Here is a 25,574-nt window from a genome sequence, read left to right as displayed (position 1 = left end):
AACTGAAAGCCATGGAGACTTTAAACTGTAAGTAGAACATAAGCTGTCTACTGCCATCTTACAATAAATTTAACAGATAACTTACATATTGAGTTTTTCCAGGTTCTCTTGGGCATTACATTTTTCTCTCTCATATGCATTTTCTACCTCTTTGAACTCTTTCTTGATCATTTCCAAATTCGAAAGAGCTTCTGCTTGGCTGGCTTTTTCCACCTGCAAAGCTCCTTCAAGGTCTCGAATTCTTAACTACCAAGTGATAAGAAAGCAATTAAAATAAGTTAGAAAAAATATCATGATCTTCAATGTTATCCAATGTTCAGTTCTATTTCAAAGATAATTATATTCTAGGACAATAAAATTATATATAGAGAGAGTGCTGAACACATGCAAAGTGTATGAACACAGTCAGTACAGAACGGAGACAAATGATGAAATAACACTGACCAAAAGCACCTCTTATTCTCCTTTGATGGTCTCTGGGTTTGTTCTTTTGTTTTAATTATTAGTGAGGGGAATGATTTACCAAGGGAATTCTGTATTTTAAGAGTACTCACGAAAGAGTGCAATTCACGGTAAAGACTATACTTCTCCTTAGCAAAAGGCAAGCTTGAAAAATCCATGTGTATCAAACAAGGAAGAAAAACTTATCAGTCATTCATCCATAGAAGACAGGTCTTTAACTTCTAAGAATGTTGCTCACCCAGTTCCTTGGTATGTCGTAAAAGGAGGAGGAAATGAAAATAACAGAAGCTTTCCTTTCTACTAGTGTAATGGTCACTTAAAAAACCCTAAATGCTTGTAAATAGAGAAGATCATGCAAACAAGAAAATTACTAATTGAAGAATGGCAGCAATTAGTTTGGTTACCCAGAAAATAAAAGAAAAATACCAAAATTTATTTTTTAATTTAGTTTCCAGTAAGTCAAATGCGCAAGACCTGATACTTAATGTATGATCACTAAGCAATTGCTTTTTAAAATAAACCATGTTCACCTTACCTGTTGAGACTCTATGTGATAGTTCAATAATTCAAAGAATTACTACTCAACCATATCTGCTATGTTTTTTCATATAATCAATTTTTACTGGTAACTGCTGATATGATAATTCTGTTCAAAGTTGAAATCTACTCTGAATAATCATATTTGCAGCAGCAGTTTCATGGAGCATTGATTAAGCTCCCATTCCCAGAAAAGTCAGATGTATATACTAAGTATCTAAATAGTTCTAATAAGTGCCTTTTCAAAAATATAGTGCAGGATATTTAAATAATTCTATAGTGTTTAGCTACTGTGGAAATTTCCTTTCCTCACAGTGTTTAAATACTGAAGGAAATTCCTTCCTCAAACTGACAGCTGGGAAATTAATTTATTTTATTTTTAATATTAATTCAAATAATTTTTAAGTCCACCAAAAAACAGCTTTTTGTACTTTGTTTCTCTCTCCTATTATTCTATTCCCTTAAGTACTAGTTATTACAACTTCAAGGCTTTCATCACAAAAAACAAACAAACAAACAAAAACAATTTAGTGTCTTCACCTGAACTAAACAGTCTTCATATTTTTGGAAAATTGCATCTTTAGAACTTCAACGGCTGCTTCACTGTAAACTTCCACAAAATATTTTGCAATCGTTTACCTGAATGATTTCTGAATTGAATTTGGATTCCAAATGCGCTGCTCTCTCTGCTTCAATGTTTTCTTCCAGCTTCTTTATTCTCATGGTAGCTGCCTGAAAATACATTTTGAAGAAACTTAGGTCCAGAAAAAGATGGTAAATATGAAAAAGATTATGCTGGTTATTCTATTCAGTTTGTTAGGACTCCATACTGAAACCTGCTTTGGCATCTGAACTGCTTGTACTTCAAGATCATGAGAATTCATACCAAGAAATATATATATAGTTTATAAATTTTACAGTGTTTACAGACCTAGAGTATTATTATTTTATATTTAGCTAAAGAAATACATGCAGCATTATGTTATTACTACATTTTTAAAATTAAGAAACAATGCCTGGAGTAAGAAAGCAAAGAGACTATTCTGCACATTAACTTATTATTTACTTTATCATCAAAACAGTCACCAGATGCAACACAACTCCACCCTGTATGTTCCAAAATACAACTGAGATACCAATATAGTACCTATAATTTCAGTAATGAGATAGCTCAAAAAAGAAGACACAGGATTTGATAAAAATATGCTGTTTGGTGAAAGGATTTAGTTTTTTTTTCACAGGTAAGGTAACAAGAATAGATTGCTCTGCAGCCCTAGACAAGTCATAGTTTTACTGTATTGAAAATCTGTAACCTCTGATTCAAATAAATGATTCAAATGAAATGATTAAAAGCACTAAGATAATATTTTATGGCCGTATTCTCTGACCTGTAGCCATTCTGCTACGTTTTTGTGGTTTTATCTAGAAAATATCAAGATGTGCAGGACGTCCTAACTGATTTTTATTGCTTTTCTCATTTCATTAGGCAACAGAACATGTGTACATGCATGCATCATTTACATAATACAAAATGGTCTGAATTAGACTGTCTCACTCTTTCAACATTCAGGAAAAAACAAAAACAAAAAACCCAAAACACACATAACCCCCACCCCCCCCAAAAAAAACACCACACACCAACTATGCTAACAGTCTGCACTGAAATGTGGACAGGCCAAAAAAAAAAAATAAAAAGTTAAGTAAGAACTTAACACGCCTTTTGTTTGTAATGATTCAAATTTGAAAAAAATCATTCCAAGCTACATTAAACACAAAAATAAATCACCAGACATGCATGTCTATATAAATGTCTGGACACAAAATTTCATCTGGACAAATAATTTTACCAAGAGCAGTAACTAAAGATAATGGAAACCTCATATACAATTTTAACGAAATAATTTTCAACCACAAACATTCTTTCACTTTGTCTGATGACTGAATTGAAATGAAAAATATATCCTAAACTGTTCAAGTTAAATCAAGAAGATCAAGAGAAAGAAATTAATATAAAAAAGTCAGTTACATTTATGTAACATGCAAGATTACATAAATACGCTCAAAGCTATCCATTCTGGGAACGTGTAACAAAGTAGCAAGTATGTGGGGCTGCACCTTGATTCTGAATAATTAAGTGAAGAGAAAGAAACATTAACAGACATTATAAAAAGAGTTCTTAGCAATAAATGTTAACCTTTTTTTGTTTCTGTAGATTAGAGAATTGGAGGGAGCTGAAGGGGAAGGGGTGAACCAAAGGAAGTAATTTTGAAACTGATATCCATACAAGGGTGACTTTAAGAGAAAACGAGCAATATTAGGGCACTTACCAAACCTACTCCACGGAAAGAACTGTTGAGAGGTTTAAAATTTACCTGTTTCCAGGAGTTTTATCTACTTAAACTTTAAAAAAAAAAAAAAAAAAAAAAAAAAAAAAAAAAAAAAGAGGAGTGCACAAGTATTCTCCTTGTACTTTCATGCTTCCAGGATCTATCCTCAAAAATACCTTGATTAAGATTCTAACAGTTCAATTCTTCCAAATAACCTACTAAGAGAGCTCCCATTCCCCTTTACCCTTAGTGTAGAACTACTGAGTTACCTACAACAGCAAGTTAGAAGAACTTCTTTAGTATTCTCCAACAGATCAACGTCTATTAACATGATGGTTTTACAAAGCAATACTCCTTCCTAGTCAGGTAAAAGTAGTAAGAGAACTATAAAAATAAATTATTTGGATTTTGTTTCTTTGAGAGTGTTTAAAGTATAAATCTGAATATAATTCAACTTAAGTTTGATTAAAAGAATGGAGGGAAAAGTAAGGAAGATACCTATCACAACTTTTAGACTGGGAAAAGTTTTTGGCTGGCTTGCTCAAATCAGACCACTGTCTGTTTTCACAGTGAATCTTGGAAATTGAAAAAGTATTAAAAAAAGTGATTCTGTAAATAAAGCTTTTAGGTTCATCTAACTAATTCATGACATATATTGCATTTGACTACTAAATCTTATTTTATTTTCTGAGCACCACTCCAAAGGAGAACTCTGCTCTGCACTTTCATCTCAATCTCCATTTAGCTGAAACAAGGGAATATGTAAACATAAGGAAAATTCTACTTGATGCAAGAGAATGGATAACAATGGTTATCCTCTCAAGCGCCTTCTCAAATAAGGTGCCATTCTCCCCTCCCCCCCGCCCCCAAAAAAATCAATTTCATTACTCTTGGGAAGAAAAAAAAAAAAAAAAAAAAAGGAAAAAAAACCTGCTTCTTTGTATCTGCAAGAACAAAAAAAGTGGGGCAATCACGTTCTCCAAAATTGAAAACAAATAAAACTTTAAAAATAGAATACATTTCAAAGGGAATTATTCCCTTCAAGCAAACACAACCCTTCCCGACTGCCAATACTGATGTACACTAACTGCACGGGCAAGTGCTAACTGGTTCAAAGGACACCCAAACACCCAGAAACATAGAATCCTAGAATGGTAAGGTTGGAAGGGACCTCTAGAGATCATCTAGTCCAACCCTCAGCATAGCCCATATGGGGATTGAACCTGCAACCTTAGCATTGGCAGTACCATGGTCTAACCAGCTGAGCTAAATCTGCCCCCGAGTTTCAGTCCTAAAAAAAAAATCCTGGAACAACGAGAAAAAGGATGTAGGAAAAAAAAGCAGATACCTGTAGGAAGTGTCAACACATCACTCTTGCTGTCTGAAGTAGGACAATTTCATTCTAATATACATGTATTTGCAGAAGGTTCATTTGTTTGAGTTATCATAAGTGACTGAATAGTTCAGCAGTAGAACTATCACACCTATAAAAGGAAAGAACTGGGAAAATGAGTGCTTCAGTTGAGATTCCTGATGATCTCTAGAATGTGAAAAACAAGCTCCCAGTTACAAGCAGGAAGAAAAGATGCCACGTCTACAGTACAGCCAAAGAGGTATAAAGCCCAGGCTCTTACCAAAGAACAACTAGATAGACCAGACAGGTATCCAAAGAAAGCATTCAAACAGGTTCAGTTCAAATAGGTTCAAGACACATAGAATACACATATGGAAAAATAAATTATCACTAGTAGTCAAAATATCTGTGGGCCTGATAAATATCATCCTACAAACAGTCTCCCTAAATAACAGGCAAGGTAAGTGACTTGTTCAACATCAAGATTTCGTAGCAAGGTTAGGGTCCCAACCCCTATTCTTGCTTCTAACCTTCATCTAACTCTACAGCTTGATTCTTTAAAGCCTTGCCTCATATCAGTAGTTTGTATGCTTTTGCTTTAAACTTTTTTTTTAAGTAAGTTCAAGCAAAGAATTAGGGAGAGAATGAAGACATAGTTTCATTCAAGATAGGTCACTGTTAGGGATGTGATGGAAACTACCGCTAGTTTTCTATACTGCTAGAAGCCAAAGATGACAAGTGAACTACACTTTCCTCAAATGTCTCAGAAGATTAGTCATGTAAACCTAAGCATTAGCTTACTAGTATGAACGGCTGTCTTACTCGAAAGGGATTCAGATGTTTAAAAAAGCTTCCATAAAAATTATGTATGCGAACTGGGAAAGTAATATAGATGCTGTTTGTATCTGGCAGAGTAATGAATTTTCTTTTTTTTTGGGTTCTACAATTTGATTGCTGTAGATTATGGACAGCCATACATCTAGCAAATTCAAATAAAGTCTGATAGAAGCAAATAGAAAATTCCTGGAGGGGAAGAGGGAAGCTTTAAGAGGGATATGATGCTGTAGGAAGAGTGTTGCCAACAGGTCGAGGGAGGTGATCCTGCGCCTCTACTCAGCCCTGGGGAGGCCTCACCTTGAGCACTGTGTCCAGTTCTAGGCTCCCCAGTCCAACAGAGACATGGAACCACTATAAGGAGTGCAGCGTAGGGCTACAGAGATGATCAGAGGGCTGGAGCATCTGCCCCATGAGGAACGGCTGTGAGAGTTGGGCCTCTTCAGCCTGGAGAAGAGAAGACTGAGGGGGGATCTTATCAATGTGTACAAGTACCTGAAGGGAGGGTGTCAAGGGGACAGAGACAAACTCTTTTCAGCTGCCCCATGCAAAAGGACGAGAAGCAATGGGCAAAAACTGAACTGCAGGAATTTCTGCCTGACTGTGAGGGGGAATTTCTTCCCTGTGAGAGTGACAGAGCAGGGGACCAGATTGCTCAAAGAGGTTGTGAAGTCTCCTTCTCTGGAGATCTTCAAGGCCAGCCTGGATGCAACCCTGTCTAACATGCTGTAGGTGACCTTGCTTGAGCAGGGGGGTTGGACTAGATGATCTCCTGAGGTCTCTTCCAACCTTACCAATCCTGTGATTCATTTTATTCATCATGTGTCACAGACGCTATACTGACACTTTTAGGGACTTCCCTTCATGGTAAGAAGCTGCATGCTGTACCAACAAGAATGATCCGTTATCTATCCTGTGACACAAAAGAAAAGTCAGGGTTGATTCTAGTCTGTAATACATGTTAGTAACTCCATAAAGAGTGTGGGAACAGGGAGAAGAGTTCTGGACTTCTCTCTGAGAAACAAAGTCTTTAGTAGCAGAATTACTTTAGCCAAGCAAACCTCTCTGAATCTGACCAAAGACAAGCATCATTTTATCTTGTTACAGAACCATGTTATGTGTCCAACAGCTTTACACAACATCTGCCTAGAAAGAAGAAGCCATGGGAAAACAAGTTACAGAGAGAGGTTGCGAGTCCTAGATATCATGGCCACAATCTCCCAGCTGGGCATCACATGGGAATACTTTCCTCTCTAACTTGGAATACTTCTTGTTGGGTCCAAGTCAGAGAGAAACATCTCAAAGACAGATCCAAAAATTATGTTTCTCCCATGGTTATGAAGTGTTTGGTTATCTAACATGTGTAACATTGGTTATCCCAACAACATTCAGTAGCCGAAATGTTTCTCTATTACTTCCATATGCACAAGCAGGGTGTCTGACGACAGACACCTGAAGTAAGGTACCACACACACTCACAGAATCTGTTTCCTTTGATATTCAAGCTGAATCAATTTCAGCTGTAATTTAAATAATGAAGATCTCTGTTTCCATTAAAGCACAGAAAAAAACGACTTCTGTGAAACATCATACAATACTTTAGTGAATAAAGTTGCTAAGAAAATGTCACCACAGCCCCAGAACTTGTGGACAACCATGCTATGTTTACTTTAAACTCTTAAGATTCAGTCACTTTTTCCACTGTCCAGTTGCATGCTAATGCTAATGTGGTTTCCAGGATACATTTTTTGTATGCTAATATTTTGTAGTACCATTTTCCAAACCAGACTGTGTGGCTTCCATCTTTCTCAGTCCCCTCACCCCTTCTTCATATACTGCAAATGGGAATTGAATTGGAAGGACATTGAATACTGAATGTGTAATTCAGTGTCCTGCATTTGTGAAACATCACATCCAAGAAAATGCAATGCTCTGGTACTTGCAACTACATCAAAATCCTTTTCATCATCAGATAAATTAAAAAGAAAATAGAAAAAAAAAAACAGAAAAAGTATATTTACAAAAGCTTCCAAGCTTAAACACAGTAATAGAAGTGATTTTTCTCTTCCCTGCTTGTATTTAGCAGTTCAGCAAGATTCAGTCTTACCCTACCAAAAAGTTGCCAGGATACTTGCCCTTCCCCATGACTGAGGCCCAATCCTGCCAGGAAACATTTGGCCAAAATAAAATATACACTGAAAAAAAAATACACATTCACCTCACATCAGGATCATAATCCATCCACCCTATTTCTCTGCTTCTATATTCATATTAATTTTTTTTTCCTGCATAAAAGCATATCTCTATAATTCTTAACCTAAATCAGGATGTCAGGTCTGAGCCTTCTTTGGGAGATGTGCTGACCACTTCCACCTAGTGTTAGAAATACTGATGCCTCTTGATCACAGTAAGGTGGAGCCATCTCCTGTCCAGATAATAAACAACTTGTTAATAACAATACAGGTACTAAACTAGAAATAATTCTTAACCAATTATGTAAACATTCTTTCCACTCAACAAAGTGGACTAAATCCTCAGTACAAACATTCCACATATATTTGAGTCTTCAAAAACATGACTCCTTGGCAAGGGAGTCAGTCTTGACCTGCTCAGGGTACAACACTGGATCAGCAAATATGATGGTGTGTGGGCTACAAGATAACCCATATGCTTGGCCTAAGGAAAAAAGTAAAAAGCTAGGACTGCTAAACTGAAATACGTTGATTGCCTTGAAATAAAGCTGTTCCAATTTGCAACCAAGTTGAGGAATGTGCTTGCTTCTGATGAATGCACCTGAGCAGCTCTTCCTTTCTATAGTACCCCAAGAGAAAAAGGTCATCTCTTCTGCTTATGTTTGATAGCTAGTAAACCCCATCTAAGTGCAGGAACTTACAATGTTACTTTATACAAGCACATAGTAACAAAACATGTCATTCTTGTCTATATGCTGGTAAGGGTTACAGGGACAGCATTCAAACAACTCTGGTCTGCTACTGAGTAAGTAAACAGCCTTCAACCTGGACTTGAATAATATGATGTACATGAGATGATAAAGAAAAAAGGGCTCTAAATGACATCCCTTATGTTGGTAAGCATGTCACTGGAGAAACATTAACTTTGGAGTCACTAGAGATCTCATTAAGAAAACTGTGATGCCTAGGTGTAGACTCTAGAGAGCAGAGGATCAAATAAGAGTAAGCCAAAGAATATGCGCTCACAGAAGACAAAAAAGAAGCTTAACATTTCACAAGTGAAATTGTTAGCTAGCTGAGGGATGTGTCCTCTCATAACTTTTCTGCGCTTTTTCAAACCCTTCTAATAAGACTCTTCTGTTGTAACCTACCTGAAGCTGCAATTAGTAGTGAGGTTAATAGTAAGAAAGTAAAAAGAAAGTCACTTTTCCTTTCTTTTTCTTTCTTTTTTTTTTTCTTTTTTTTTTCTTTTTTCTTTCTTTCTTTTTTTTTTTTTTTTTTTTTTTTTGGTCTGGGACTGACAATTTTTTGATTTACATTACCTTATGTACTGCCATGTACATATAGTGAGAAATTTATTACACACACAGCCTTAATTTATTTCACGTACGTACACCTAACCTAAACACAGACACGAGCCATCATTCAAAGACAGTAAGTTTTCTTCACATGAAAGCAGCATTACAAAGTTAATGCAAGATGATACATTTAGCAGGCCAAGAAAAGTACCTCAGAGGCAATGGTGAGGAGAAAAAGAACATCATGAAAGCTAAGGAAATGGTCTTTAAATGGCAATCTGCTCAAAGTCTCAGAAATATAATGGAATAAGTTTGGGGACATTTTCCAGGTATTATGAGAAGGGTTTAAAAATCTTCAGAGACTTTGAGCTTCAGTTTATGAAGACTTGGCAGCCTCAACCACATAAAACAAACAATAGAAAATCACTACATCTATCTGTAAACAAGACAAAGAATTTGAAATTTATGAACTAGTAATTCTGTTTCTCATGTTAAAAACACATTCCCCCCTCCTCCTCTGTTCATCCAACAGCTTTCCCATCCAGCCTTTTGGCATCCAGACACATCACAAGAAACATTAATTCAATATACAAACTATTTCGTGTTTCCCAAGAAATCATCTTTACACAGCAATGAAGCACAGGACTAAAATAAGAGACAGTAGTTCCAGGAAATAATGACGTTTGTAAGTAAAAGCATACAGTGAGTTTATTACTAAACAAAAATACTAGGAACTTGTATGACTACTGAGTCTTACACAAAAGAAGCAGAATAGGGAAAAGGTTTCCATTTTAATTTTTTCTGTTACCAGTGTATTCTACTTCAAAAGGGTTCCATGCCCATGTAAAGGTATGTCACACTGACATTACTGCAAGGTAGAAAACTAACAGAGTAGTTACTATAGCAATAGTTCTCTTTCAACTGAAGAACGTACACAAACTTGCTATTATTCTCTCTTCATTTCTAATACAAGAGACTAAAAACGTACTCTGCCATGCCTTACAAAGAAGAGTGTTTTGAATCACATTCAGAATAATGATTGAAGTATAAAACAAGTGTTATTTAAAAAAAGAGACTTTTCCCTCCTTTATATCTTTACAATATGATCTATTATATGTAACTCTTTAATTTATAGTAGAAGTGCTAAAGTACTAAAGAAAAAGATTCTAAATTTATTTTTGCTATTCATCACTAAAATGCCAGTATTTTCTCATGAACTTCTCCCTTATGTCCAGCAGAGGGTAGCAAAGGAATGGCTTTGTGAACTCCAAAAAACTTCACCTACATTGTCTGTCAATAAAGCAAAAGATGTAACTGCTTTTTTAGTTAAAATTATATACATTCCCCACAAATCACCTTAAGAAGATCACTGTCATCATAAAGAACTTACACACTATCTAACTAAAAGTTCCCTAAAGCAGGCAGTCTACATAGATACTGAAATAAGAAATTACTCTTGTATTAACACCAGTTGTTCTCTTGTGATTAATTCATTCAATGAATGTAATCCTTTTTCTAGGAAAAAAGAATTTCATTCTATACACTAAATACTCCATGAAGAATGATAAAGAAATATAGGGCTAACTCATAAAAAATGAACTCACATCTTCCTTCTGGAGTCTACTAATTTAAGTCTTCTATATCTGGATGGAAATATAACTCCAAATCTGATGCCTGATATCTGAAATCTGTCTCAAAATCTGACGTCATGGGCATAACATCTTACAACACCCGAGTTGCTGTAAGAATTTTACATAATTCTTTTCTTACACTCGTAATAGTTGTTCCTTTACATTTAGAGTTTTCTGGAACAGCACAGAACTAAGTGAGACTAACCCAGTACGGACAGAACCACAGAAGACTTCAGTATCTTGCCACACACTGAAAACTACCGCCCAGATTTTAGTGTCCTCCTTTACTGTTCCTTCCACAATGTGTGGGAAGCATCTGGCAACTAAGAATATGATCTGGGGAAGCTAGTATGCTAAGGAGGCAACTGCTTAAGGTAGAGGGGAGGAAATTCTGTTGATGACAATGTGTCTAAATCCTAACCATCTCCAGGCTTCACAGAAGCACTTCTGTCTTCTTGGGATGCAGCAGGCCCCTTGGAAAACTGAGCGCATAATCCTTTCTTTAAAACACAGCCAGAAGAGAAGACTTATTAGACTCTCTCCTTTATCCAATCAATCTGTTCTCACATACGCGTTCAATTCCTTCCTCTCCAGTCTCCAAGAGAAAGCTTCAACAACCAGGCTATGGAGGTGAAGAATAAGTTACCTAGTCTCTCTTTTTCAGGTCTTTCTACTTCATTTTAGCAGGAAGAACAGACAATACCTTTTTATGATCAAATTCCAGAAGATAAGAGAGGAAGAAAATGACAAGTTTATTAATCCCCAGATAGGTTTTGGAAGTGATCTAGATTTCAAGCTCTGTTAATACTAAGAAAATGACAAATTTATTAATCCCCAGATAGGTTTTGGAAGTGATCTAGATTTCAAGTTCTAATAATACTAAGTTGCTCCTGCCTATGTAAGTTTTGGAATAAGGGTTTGGGGTAAGGATTACCGGCAAGAGAACCTAGCTTAAAATGCATGTTATGAACTTGAATTTTGGACTTCAGAACCCACGTCATTCTGAAGGGGCAGCCTTTCATAACCACAGAAAAGACAGAAAAACTTTGCTCTACAAATGGGCATGCAGAGTAGCAGTATCTTGTACCAGGCAGATAATGCTGTTGTTACAAACCCTGTGACAACACTTCACACTTTCAATCCAAAATATAGAGCAAGCAACACTAAAAGCTCAAAATATCTAGTGCCTGTGCTTCTTAAAGAACAGTGGAATTCTTAGAGGCTCATTAATTTCTCTGACTTCAAGTACAAAAGGAGTGAGCATTGAAGGCCCTTTCAGGCATTACGTGCATTCAATTAACCTTTGCAATGGTACAGCATGATGCTAGCTGACTAAAGCATATGCTAGTTTGATTTAAGATGACTTGCTTGTTTTGTTTTTTTAAAAATCACAGGGACTTTTGCTAACTTGTATAAACTTTGTATGCAAAGCTTTTTATTACAAACTTTCTTTAATCATTACCTAAGCAGATACATTTACAAGTAGCATAAGGCCTTTTTATGCAGTTTGAGTGTGTTGTTTTCTCACTAGACTACCATAAGCATTTTAAAAAAATCCAATAAAAATTAAGCAACAATGAAAATATCTTAGCTGATTGTGCTTAGTAAGGTAGTATTCTCTGATTAAAACCATGGCCTGGGCAAACAGTTTCTTTTGTTTCTGAGGAAACGATCTCTTCCCTTCTAAGTCTAGAGATGGATGTTGATATCTGTAAAGCCAGGGAGCCCAAAGAAAAGTCTCTTTGTAAATATTTGGAAGCAAAAATCTTTGTTTTTAAAAGGATTATTGGAACTTAACAGTACACAGTACTTCCTAACTGAGGGCAATTCTGTCTAGGCCAGTATGTCCAGCTCACAGTATCTGAGAATAGATTTCCTGTAGACATTTGTGTCCTCAAAGAGATCTATCTTGTTGGTCAATAAATGGGTACTTTTCAGATGATAAGCTTTGATCTTCCCTGTAGGAGTTTTCTTTTCTACCTTGCCTTTAATGTAGTCTAGCAATCAATGCTTTAAACACTTTTTTGTCTTTAAAGGAAAAACAATAGAGAGCAGACACAGCTGAAGATTGTATGTCTCTTATTCCTCTAAAGACTCTGAACACCCTGCATATGCTCATTCTTCAAAATTGGTTACAGAAAACATTTAAAGATTCTGCTGGTAGAAAAGTTACATCAGGATAAAACCATCCAGTCACTGGGCTTTCCCACAGTGACAAATACTCTACCAAGAAAGCCTCAGTCCAAACTGTATGTTCAGGTAACAAAATTACTACAAATCCCACTATAAATCTACCTAGCAGGTAAGCAAAATGTTGAAACAGAGAAGAGAACTGTATGTATTAGTTTTGTAAAAGATATTCATTCGGTACAAGATGCTAATCTGCAAAATCTGAGACTTCTCAACAACATGTGTCACTTAACAGACAAGCAAAATAAAACCACCTTTAACATTTAAGTCTAGGTTGGAATAGACTGCAAAACTCCATTGTGGTCTTCCAGTATTTAATTTCTGCCTCCTAGCACACTACTTGGTACCCTTCTCAGCTCCAAAAGATTTTCTTCGACAAATTTTTTAATTTTAGAAACCTGCTCAAAACGGAGTTATGTTCAGATGTTCTCTTAAGCCAAAAATCTAGCAAGATAGAAAAATTAAGTGGTTACAAAGAATTTGTGGATTTCTTAATGAAAAAGTTGTACTGAGGTTAGCCTTGTCTTTGTGCTCTCACAAGCCTCTTCCCATTTACTGTTCAAATCCCAGCCTCAAATCAGATACACAAAGTTAATGTCATTGACCTCCTCAGCCTATTCTACAAAATGGATGTTCAATATCAGTGAATACAGTAAATCAAACTTGCAGCCTATGAGGCTTTTCTTTTTCCTTCAGAAATGAAATTGCTCAAACACAGAATTTCAGAGCTTATTAAAAAAAAAATCTTACTTCAATTTCTTTTTTAAGTCGTTCCTCTCTTTCAGTGCAGTATTCAAGCTCACTGGCCTGTCGTCTCAGGAGTTCAGAGCAGTCATTATGTTTCAGTTCCATATCTTTCATTTTCTTGTGCATATTTTGCAGTGTGTTATTCTGCTCCTAGGAAAAAAAAAAAGATTGAAGAGAATATTTGTACTGAGATAGAGTATTATACTAAAGGAGATTAAATGAGGAATACAATTTGAATAGAAACTGCATGAGAAGAGGTTACTAGAACCTAACAAGCTGGCACTTGTTACCAAAACCATTTACCCAACAGCGCACACGCTCTTCATCTGCCATCAAATAAAATATGCTTGCTTAAAATCACCATGAGTATAATCTTCTGCAGTCTTTCTAAAAAACAGTCAATTCTCCAAAAAAACTTTACCCTGTTACCCCTGTACAGTTTAGAGCAGGCTGCTCTACCCATCTCTTTTTTCCTCCCAGCTAAATAACGATGATGTAAAGGGAAAGTGTTGAGTAAATCTGATGAAAGAATAAATATGGACAGGATGTTCTATTTGATTTTGGTTTTAATTATTGGAACTTGGAATTGAGTCAGACTTTTTTATAAATGGTTATTGCTGTAAACTAAATAATCCTCATTTTTGTTGTTCTAAGATAAACTTTATTCTGTCTAGAAACCAATTTTAGAAAATTATATAGGTAAAATATGAAGAAGTCAGTACCATAAAATAATGAAGCTGTTCCCTATCTCCAATTTCCATGTTTGAAATCTGAACCAAGCTACAACTGGGATAATTGTTAACACTGCTATACTCAGCAGTTCTGTGGAGTTACAGTTATACAAGCTCACACATAAGAACACCATCCTGGACTGAGAGGGAAGTAGCCACATAATGAATCCCCAGCAGCCTTGCACATACTTAAGTGGGAAGATCCCAGAGGTGCCAAAAATAGCTTTGGTTTAGTGGACATGAATAAGTTTTTCTATAACTAGCTCCAGAAACAAGCTATAAATCCAGTGATTTATTTCAAGGACCTTCAAAAACCTAATTTGATAAAATGGCTTTCTGTGCAAAAAAAGAGAAAGATTACACTAAGTCCTCCTGTTCAGTTATTCTTATTCACCATCACTGCAAGAAAATAAACCAGAACTATTCAGTTGGTCTACAAATTCTGCTATTAATCTTATGTCACATGTTCTTGCTCCTCAAAATTATGAATCATTAGGCATAGCTAGAGCAGGAAGGAGGAAGAAAAGAAAATGAATTATTCATACAGAATGATTCTTTGGAAGACTGAAGTCTAGCAGTACCATATTGATAAATGAAGATCAAAGAAATCTAAGTCTATTTTCTCTTTTCTTTCAAAGAGGCATTATGGCATGATTTTATTCATATCTTCTGAAATAAAAGCAAGCGATATGTGTGAAAAACACATGAAGGAAAAACCGGAATCTGAAGCTAATTCCAATACTTCAAAAATAACGTACACTAATCCCCTAATATCTGCTCCAGTAATATCAATACTCAGGTTTCTTCCCACTATCATGCTAAAAAAAAATAATTTAACTATTCATACAGAAATATATAACAATTCACACTACACTAAAAACACAGAGATATTTATCTCTTTGGGTGCATTTTCCTGACATTAACAAAAGTACAGTGAGAAAAAGCTTTATTGATGAAATAATACTCAGGTGGATGGAAAACACTTCGCCAAGACTTAAAAATATTTTATAGTGGAAATGTAGATAACATTAGCTAGACTAAAATTGACCTAAACACATCAAGTTTGTTACGAAACTCAATTGGAATTGTACAATTTCAGAATCTAACAGGAGACTCAGAACTTTTCAGATTCCTATCCAACACAAAACTGCGTATTATTCCAGTGATCACCCGCACTTAAAAGATACAAAGAAAAACACTTTTCACTTTGCAAAAGACAAAAAAAGTTATATACTTGCATGTCACAAAGCACACTCATTCCTTATGTCTCTTTATGAAAAAGACAACTGATTTTTTTCAAAGTGCATAAACAAGAACTTCACAAGTAGTTTAAGAAAGAGATCTGGATTATTTCTGGGAAGGAATATTATCTTTTGGCCAACCACAAGGTGACGCTGTTGCTCTTACTATACTCATACTTTCTTCGCTTATGAAGCAGATGCCATGCTAAGTACACGCAAGACAGCACACTACAGAACCTGTTGGAAAGCTGAGAGGATTACTTTCTTCTCTCCCAGAGACTGTAAATTAAGCTGATTTCGTTTCTGTATGCAATTCAGGACTGTCATAGCCAAGTTCAGAATTACAGTTCCTGAAATGCAGCTTTTCTAACTAAGATTTGCATACTTGCTTAGAATCTCATTTTTGTGTACATATTAAGACCAAATTAAATCAACTGTATGTAGCTTTCTTTTCATAGTCAGAATAGCTGTAAAAGTATTTAAAAGAGGCCTGTAAATACACAACTCAAAAGACTGGAACACTTACATGTTCCAGTCTTTTACAAACACAGACCTTTCAGGTATTTATCTGCCCAACTTAAATCAAGTAAAATTTAAAATTTTATCATACCCAACTTCCAAGTAGCAACTAAGGCATGTAAGGGCATTTTTAACATTTACATATTCTGCATTTGCTGATTTTTTTTTTAGCTACATTCATAATTTATAACTGGACTGACTGGCATGGGAACAGATACAAAATAAAGCAAAGTGGGGAAGAGAATCTTTTTCCTGCTGAAACCAGATTAAGATTTAATATGTATTTCACATTTGTGTCTGCAGATGACCTTTACTTCTGCATATACACCCACTGGTAGAGAATACAATGTCTCAAACAATCCTCTAGTCATGATCTTATGCTAAACTTCACTTGAGACAATGTACCTCCCTAATATTGATCTTTTCTACCTCTCTTTCTAGCATTAAAAGTCACTGAACATGGCTTCTTCAAAACACTGAACAGAACTGACGGTAAGTCCACTTGAAACCCTCTTCAGTCCAACCCAGTCTGCTTTTAGACAGGTCTCAGAGCCAACACTTCACTCTTCATTACCTGGCAATGCTTTCCTTAAAAAGAAAAAAAAAAGAAAAAAGAAAGAAAGGAAGAAAAAAAAAGAACATATCTAAAGCTAGGTTTCTTCACAGCCTGTAACTAATACACCTTTTGTGAACATAAGACTGAAAAAAACTGAATCATATATCTGTCAGTCTGAGAAAGATTTTGGAGGGTCATCTGTCAATCAACTCAAGTTTTTCCTTAAAATCTTCTCATTCTCCTTGGCTTGCTTTCTTTGTTAAACTATTCTTTTATGCTTCTCAGAACTGTTCCTTCAAAGTATCTGCCAATAATCATGAACTTTCAGAGGGAGAGCTTCTATAGCATTTCACCTTTGTTCCCCAAGAAGTCCTGGCAGGGACAGACCACACTACATACTTTATTCTAGGAAACCTTACCTCAAGTCTGCACCTCCATCTCAAGTCATTCTTTCTTCTTTTGTAACTCTTGCCTGAACACAAACTACTGGCTATCCTCCCGTTTTCTCATATTTATTGGTTAGAGGTTTTTTTGGAGGTGGATTGCCTTTGCCACATAGATTTCCCTTTTGCCCATGATTTGAAGAAAACCCAGCACAGCAGGGTCCTAGCTCTACCACCAGGACTCCTAGGCATGGAGATAACAATACAGTGCAATTCCTTTTGCAGTACAAGCATAAGCATGTGGGTATCTAGCATGCTATCTAATTTCTACCTTATGTCTCATTATTCCACCTTTTTTTCAGGTGCTACCTTCAAATAGTTGAAGAGAGAGTACTCTGGAAATACAGACAAGTAGGGAACCCTCTCTGATCTTATTCTCTAAGAGATTCTGCTAAAGATACAGCACAGAATTTAACCAAGATTCAAGTTGAAAGCAATTTGTTTTGGACAAACAAAAACATAAAAGAATTGGGAGTATATACACAGTACAAAACACAAAAATGCCTCTTCAAGAATTGTTATGTTTTAAAAATCTAGGCAAGATTCAACATAACTAATTAAAAAAATCAGGGGACTATGTAATACAGGGACTATGTAATATTGGGTGTTTCTTTAAAAAAAAGAATTGTTCATTAATTCTTCACATCAACTTTGTAGCTATCCTATTTTCTGAAAACAATACCCCACAAGCATCCTCAACATATCTTAAAAGGCGAGTAGATAAAAAAAATATACTAAAATATGTATTTACATCGTGAATTTATGAAATATTTGCTAGGTAAATACAGTTTGGTACTGTTAAAAACAAACAAACAAAAAAGAACTACACACTCCCAAAAGGGATTCCAGATTATCCAAGGTTCAGGGCAGAGGGAGGAGGGTAAAACTGACAGAGTAACTTGAGTTTTCATTTGTTCAGCCTAGAACTAAACTTGAATGTGCAAATTAATTAATCTATTAGCAGTTAATTCAAATCCAGCTGAGATCAACAGCAACCAAAATTAAATATTTAAGAAGTAGGCAGAATGCAGAATGACTGTTGAATGAGCATATTTCCAGGACCGCATCAGCATGACTACTAGGCCTTCCCTGCCTCTGAGAAGACAGCTGTTTAGAAGGAAGACAACAGTAACCCCCAACTCATCTAAAATAGTAAAGTCTACTGTCATAATCCCAGAAGTTCTGTCTGGCTGAAATATCAGGAAAGAGGCAAAGGGAGAGGGCAAAGGGAAAAGAGAGCAAGCGAGCGAAAGAGAGCGAGCGAGCGATACAACCCAAACTATAGAATAGATTATATAGTCTCCTCTTAACAGGGAGCATGTTTCTTTTCTAATTAAATAACAGAAATTCCAGTAACAGTCATTCTTTCCATCTGCACTAAGTCTACCGAAAGAACAGAAATCAATGAAGTTTTAAGCCATTATATCTTTCACATGGAACATGGAGTGGGTAACACTCACAACATTGATGGAAATTCCATTACCTCAGTTTGGGTTGCCTGACAGATGTGATATTACATAAATGATTTTCAGTTTCAGAAGCTACAGCATGTTAGAGTGGGGAGAAGAGAGGAAAAGCAATTTAGAGGCTAGGTTTTCTGCTTGTCTGATCTTACTAACTCAGCTTTGCACAGCAGTGCAAACGCAACTCATCACCAATGTGCATTGGGAACTTGCTATCATGAAAAACAGCAAAAAAACATTCCATCAAAGCAAGAAAGACTGAAATAGTACAACTTCATGAAAGTATACTCTTTACAGACATTCTGCAACATTTCTCTATTTTGGGGATTTTTTCCTCAGACCAAGAAAAATCCCGTCCACCATACTTCTCACCAAAAATGTTCCAGACATCATCTCATGCAATTCATCTTCCCAATTATAAGGTATCATACCTGCAAAACACCTTCTAGTTTGACTCTTTCCTTAAGCAGTAATTCATATTCATTATTACAGGTCTTGAGAATATCATCCTTCTCATCTAAGTCACTTGCAAGTCTTTGCTGCTGTTCTTTCCATTTCTGCTGAGCAACATGAAACATTTTCTCAGTCTCTGCCACTTTCTGCTGAAGATTTTCATTCAATACTATTATTTAAGGAAGAAGAGAAAGAAACAAACATCACTGCCAATTTTTTCAAAAAATTGCATAGTGAGTGTTAGTTCTTCTGTATTTTGTGATATTCTATGGTACAATAGAACATCAAGATTTCTTAACATTAAGAAAGTTACTTACTGTTCAAAAGAAAGAACTGAACTGAATGCATCTGGATTGTAAAATCTCTACCAAATTTTCCATTGTTCTTCCTTAAAACTGCAGTTCATACTGTCTTCTGCTCCTGTTACTATCCCTGGTATTTCACAGCTCTCTAAAGTTCTGTATGTCAAGTGAGTAAACATTCTCTTACATCCTAAAATTTGAACTCCTGAAAACATTCATACAGATTTCTGAAGGAAATAAGATCACTACCACAAGATACCCTAAACTCTTATTATAACTTTTAGAACAAAACACCCTGGCCTATTCAAAACTTTGGGGGAGAACAAGGAAGTTCAGGTTTTCCAAGCATAAGCATGCAGATCTGCAAGCATGTGTGGACATTTCACATGTATTACAGCAATGAGTTCGTTTTAAATTACGGTACAGGTAGCCTGTGCAATTAGAAGAACTACAGGAGATCATAAGACAGCTTATGCTAGTATGCAAAGTCTGAGCTTTTCTAAGTTAAATTACTGCTGCTTAAAGAAATTAAAACTTCAGTACAGCAAATGTCCTGAGCTAGGGAAGACAGTGTGTAGTCTTTCGTGAAAGCCACAAATACTGCTGAAATCTTGATTATATGTGGCCATTATGTAATGTACATTGACTGAGTAATTTCATTCTACAAACTGGCTTTCAGATGAAGCTACTCTGTATATATTTCTCATTTTGCTGTATACAACAAGCTACACTAATATTTAAATAATCACCACTTCCTAATGTACTCTTATTTCAATTTCTTGCAGCTTTCTGTAATTTCATCTCAATCTAAGAAGGGTAAAACAAGAGACACATCAAAATGTGATAGATAATCAATGGACAGAACAACAGGAAAAGACTATCACATGGCAGAACATCAACCCCCGCTGAGCTGAGCAGAAAAATATACAGGAAATACAGAAGAGGACAGCAAGCCACAAATGGGCCTTTCTGTCCAAGCAGTCAAATACTGGTCACATTCAAGCACCAAACAAGCTGAAGAGGCTCCAAACAACCAGGAGAAAAGAAAAATAAAAAGAAAAAAGAAAAAAAAAGCAGGAAGTCACTAACTGCAAAAAACAAGAAGCAATGTCATAACGATTTGACTTTCAGCAGTCAATTAGTTTTCTAAATCATAAAGTAAACCACAAAGCAAGATTTTAAGTATCTGGCATTTTCAAATACACAAACAGGCACTATTCACTTCTAAAGTAGACACTCTCAAAGAACATTTAGAAACTGGCAAGCAAACAGAATGATCATGCACAAACAAAAAAGACAGCTTTCCTCTAAATGAACAGTTAAAGTCTTCAACTTGCAATAGTAAAGGAATTTCCAAAGGAAAAAAATCTTTTTTTTTCTTCTGCCATTTGTAAGAATGTTTTACTTCACTTTTGAGTTTTCCCAAGCAGTTAAATGTTCAACTTTCTAATTATCTTAGAAACACCTGGTACTTTAATTATTTTAAAGCTTCCAAGTTCTCCTTGAAAGAATGAGATCTGTATACATAACTAAAATGTTCATGGAACATAGAAGGTCAGTAAATTCATAAATTTATTTTCTATATTGGATTAAAAAGGGATTACACTTGCTTAGATAATTAAGAATACCTATCACTTCCTTGTAAGGACCAGAAATCTGTCCATTCTGTGTTGAGGATCAAGGAAGTCTGAATTCGGGAAAAAAAGATGGTTAGGTAAAAACCTCTCCTTACACATACTACCATCATGTTTCCTTTCACAGAGTGTGTGTGTTGTGGAGTTACCAAAACATAAATATTCCATTACCTTTAAGAAAAGGAACAAGGAGGAGGATGAGAAGGAAGTGAACTGGACATGAGCACTGAAAGGTGCTTGAAACTTTGAAAAGACGAGAGAGAGAAGCAGCATGATCAGAATTGCTGGAAAAAGTTGTTAGAGTGCAAACAAATAACAGACAGGTCAAAATCAACAGAAATGGATTTTTTTTTCTTGGCATAAAAAAAAGTAAAAAGAACTACTAGAAAGAGCAATGACCAGGATGCAGAGACAATCACTATGATTTCATCCTGTACAAAGACAGGAGTGAAACTTGATAAAATGAAGGGGGGTACAAAAGAAGAGCTGAGTAGCAGTGAAAGGGAAGGAGCAAAACAAAAACAGGCTGATAGGTTTAGCAGCTTAATTTAATTATCACATGGGACAGTACGGATAATAGTTTACCAAAACAGATGGATCAGACATGGGAAAGACTAATGAAATACAAGAAAAACAGCAATAACTAGAAAATTTAATTAAGTCACTGTATCTCTGCTGTCTTCCTGACTTGGAATAGACTCAGCCATTGTTTCATGTTCGCTCTTTGGAAACATACCTTGCAGTTGCTGAAGTCGTTTGTTTGCATCACTTAATTTTTCTTCTGCAGCGTATCTTTTCAGACCAGCATCTTTTCTGGCAATCGCCAGTTCATACTCCAGGCTTTGTCGAACAGCCTCTCCTTTCTCAACTTCAGACCGTAATTTGGCAATCTGGCTTTCATAGCTGGACAGCTGCAAAAAAAAAAAAAAAAAAAAAAAAAAAAAGAAATTGTTCCACAGAACCGGCAACAAAAGTCCTTAAGAAAACGTAACATTACAGAAATACAACTACAGAATATTTTCAAAAGTTACTCTGAATTTTGTGTCATCTTCTTCCATTTGAACTTAAAATATTTAGAGCCCTGAAAGTGACAATGCATATCTATGTGTGTTCTGAGTGATTTATTGTTGTTTTTGTCAGCTAGTCATATTTTTAGATCAAGTTCATCTAAAAATCATCTTCTTTTTCCAAAAACATACTGCCTTACAAAAATATGAATAGTCATAATATTGTTCTCTTTTGCATGTCAAAGTAAAAACTGTAGTGACTCAATCATCGTGTCCAACAAGCATTTTTCTGTTAGCTTTATTTAAACTGAACACTAAAAAAAATAGTCATGTCAGGAAGCTACACTATCAGACCAGCATAATAACCGACCAATAACTGACCAACATATAACTGAACATAAAAACAACTCTAATAAAGGCATTCTGGAAATAAACAGAATGGAACTAAATTTTACAGGCAAAAATAGACAAATTATAATGAAAATGCTCTGTAGAATGACTTTGATTAAATGAAGGGTAACAGCCTCATCACTGCCAGCAAAAAAAAAAAACAACATGGGTCCAGAAAATCAATTTCAAGTTACTTCAAGAAGGAAGGTGGATAAAAAAATACAAATTTCTTGAGAATGCAATATACTACAGAGTACCCCCTTAACTTTGATAGCACTGAGCGTTGATAACTTGAGCACATCCTATAATCAGGAACTATACAGTAAGTGCAGAGGGAAAGGAACAGAGTAGCAAGTAATTCAGCTACTTAAAATGTAACTTAATTTTGTGGTGCAAATCACTATACCTACATGGCACTGCAAGTGATCTTTGCTGTACATACTGTGCTTACAAATTCTCAATTTAAGAGTTTCTTTAAATACAGATAATTCCATGTATCTTTTTTGTAGAAGAGCCTGGTAGTTGACCAGGACCAGAGAAAGGAATTAACTGCAGCATGAAAATGCAAAAGTAAACGAAGGAATATCTTAATGTGGACTTTCTCCCTAAAAATAAATGGGCTTGGAACAACAATCTTAGTTTATTTGCCGATTTTGCCCAAAACAGATGAAGGAGCACTTGCATCAACTGCCCCCCAGCAGACTGTCAGGAGCAGATTAGTAGTAATAATTCTTTCACATCAATGCAGTTCAAATTAGAACATCAGCTGTCAGATTGTAATGAACAGTTGTGGAAAGTGTTCCTAGTAGCAACAAATTCAAAGTTGATTACCCCTTCTTCTCTATTCAGTGCCCACCTTTCCCTATATATGCACTAGTGAAAAGCTGATATTCCTGTTAAAGAAAAAATTAATAAACTAGTTTTTTATTACCACAATTCAGTACTAGTTTGTTGCTGTATCACCAAGAAAAATCTTGTAATGCAGGAAAAGTACAAGTTATGTCTCCCTGCAAGGGACGTTCTCATTAGAAGTACAAATTTACCAACAAATAAATCATCATTTTTGTATTCTATATATTTTAGTCAAAAAATAAGATTTTGAAAATTTGCAAATTTGCCCAAGTTGAGAATTCGCAAGACCATTAAACTATATTTAATGTACCACCTGAAAACATTACTTTAATGAGACAAAAATTACATTTATTCCAAGAATAATTATAGAGAACAAAAAAACTACTTACGTCCTGATTGTGTTTAATGGTTATGTCTAATTTTTCTTTTTTAGCTTGATGGAGTTTCCTTCTCAGATCTTCAGCAATGTCCAATTCTGATTCATTGCTACTTTGTAATAATCGTGACTCACTCTTGGTACTGTGTAAGCTGCAAAATATAAATGTTTTCAAACAACATAAATATTCCTTATATAGTTTAATGCTCATTTATTTCAATGCTCAAATTATGAGCCAAAAATTCAAACATTCACTTAAGTAAAATTGTTCCATGCAGTCATCACACTATTGTTTTTAAAAGAGGTTTTATAGAATTGCATATCGTGCAAGATACATAGCACCATACACTTGAAACAGATACACAGTTAACTTAAATACATCATGGTCTTCCTCCCACCTGCCCATTGTCTTTATTATTAATTCAATAAACTTTTGGAATGCTGCAAAAATCATTCCAATGACATAAGTGAAAAGGACAAACAAATCTGTTAACTGTCTCCTACAGTAGGACTTTACAATGTACTACTATCTCAAAACCTCCTCTGTCTTGCAATAAATATATATATTTGGAAATAGCCTCACCTTTCCAATTTTTCTTCTTCCAAAGACACATACATGTAAATTAAACAGAAGCAGTTGCTTACAAGCACAATAAAGGTCTAATCCTCTAAATACTTAAGAACTTCATTTCCTTGAGAATTTCATTTAAAATTGATACTACTCAGTATTTAGATGGATGAGCCCTTGAGTTCTACAAACTATTACAATACTCATAACAAACTTTTATACACAATGCAAAATGATACATATTCAACTACTATAAAACAAATGAGTTCAACAAACTTATATCTTTCAGACCTAAAAATCAGTTTTTGTGGCATCTTACATAAGAAAGGCTGGCTGTAATAGTTACCTGCTCCACACAAAAAATAAGTTGCCAGGACAACAAAATAAAAAATACATTTGAAAGAGAAGCATGATTAAATTAATCATAAAATTGGCACCATTGCATACAAAGCTAAAAATGCTAATAGCTCATCTTGGTCTACAAGAAGCCGTAAATATTAATTAGAAAAGCAACCAAATCTATTTGGATTTAATGGTTTGTTTTTTATAAATCAAAAGTGATGACTTCATCCTTAGGTTAGTGGACAGACATCATTAGTATTTTTCCATGATTGAGAGCTCTACTTAATGATATATTTTTCTCATACAAGTTGACTAGCAAAAAGAAAAGGGGGGGAGGTAAGAATGTTGTGAGAAGGGGAATAATAATTTACATTTTTAAGTATTGCCTTTAAAGACATTACTAGTAACAATAGAAGAAATTAAGTTTTTGGTAGTCGTCCCAAAATATTATGATGTATTAAATATTGTCTAGTTTAAAAACAAGACAAATTTCACCATATGAGATCAGAATAACTGTATGTCATTGATAATTGTTCCACAGATTGTCATGTACTTAACACATATTTATTTTTATTTAATTGTAGTAGCCAATGAACATTAAAATTTGCATGAACCACAAGAAAACCACAGCCACATCACTAGCTTTCAGGGTTACTGTGAGAGCCACAGCCAAAGGAAACCATCACGATTTTAAGGGCAAAAGAATAGCAACAAGATTTCCAAGCAAGCTGAATACCATTAATTTATACACTTCTTCACTAAAGCACTAAGAAGACAGGGAGGCAGGTCAAGTGAGAAATAAGAAAGATCAGAACAGCCAGAGCTGCTGGAACTGTGTAAAAGCTCATTTGTGGACACTACATAAAAGGCCTTTCTTCTTTTTTTAAAAATGTCTGAGGAAACAGAGGTGAAAGAAAGGCAAGTCATCTTATTCAGATATAATGCAAGAAGAACCTGTCTCAACTAAAAAGAAATGAAAGAAAGTCAGATAGCACCAAAGTTGGCAAGGCACATATTATTAAAGCAAAAAAATAATAAAAAAAAAAAAATAAAAAAAAAAAAAAGAGAGAGAGAGAGAGAGAGAACACAAAATGAAACAACTGTAAGTCTTCAGGGAGAAGGATA

The 25,574-nt window shown here is 35.2% G+C and overlaps 1 protein-coding gene across 6 annotated transcripts in view; it reads right to left on the bottom strand.

Annotated features, from left to right (window-relative positions):
• Window positions 1-25,574, bottom strand: part of CCDC171 (coiled-coil domain containing 171) — a 152,110-nt gene that overhangs the window by 118,210 nt on the left and 8,326 nt on the right. For 3 of the 6 annotated variants that reach the window (XM_062600270.1, XM_062600275.1, XM_062600271.1), the window contains 6 exons: window positions 23,553-23,691; window positions 21,651-21,825; window positions 18,957-19,147; window positions 13,576-13,722; window positions 1,639-1,731; window positions 86-246 (listed from right to left, as the gene is read on the bottom strand). In XM_062600270.1, coding sequence (XP_062456254.1) covers window positions 86-246; window positions 1,639-1,731; window positions 13,576-13,722; window positions 18,957-19,147; window positions 21,651-21,825; window positions 23,553-23,691 — 906 coding nt within the window. Of the gene's footprint in view, window positions 1-85; window positions 247-1,638; window positions 1,732-13,575; window positions 13,723-18,956; window positions 19,148-19,295; window positions 19,341-21,650; window positions 21,826-23,552; window positions 23,692-25,574 lie in introns of those variants that run through there. The other 3 variants (XM_062600272.1, XM_062600274.1, XM_062600273.1) reach the window with 3 other exon arrangements.

This window comes from Rhea pennata, chromosome Z (assembly GCF_028389875.1).
Source record: "Rhea pennata isolate bPtePen1 chromosome Z, bPtePen1.pri, whole genome shotgun sequence".
In the NCBI taxonomy this organism is placed as follows: Eukaryota; Metazoa; Chordata; class Aves; order Rheiformes; family Rheidae; genus Rhea; species Rhea pennata.
This window is presented reverse-complemented; position numbering and strand designations above follow the sequence as displayed.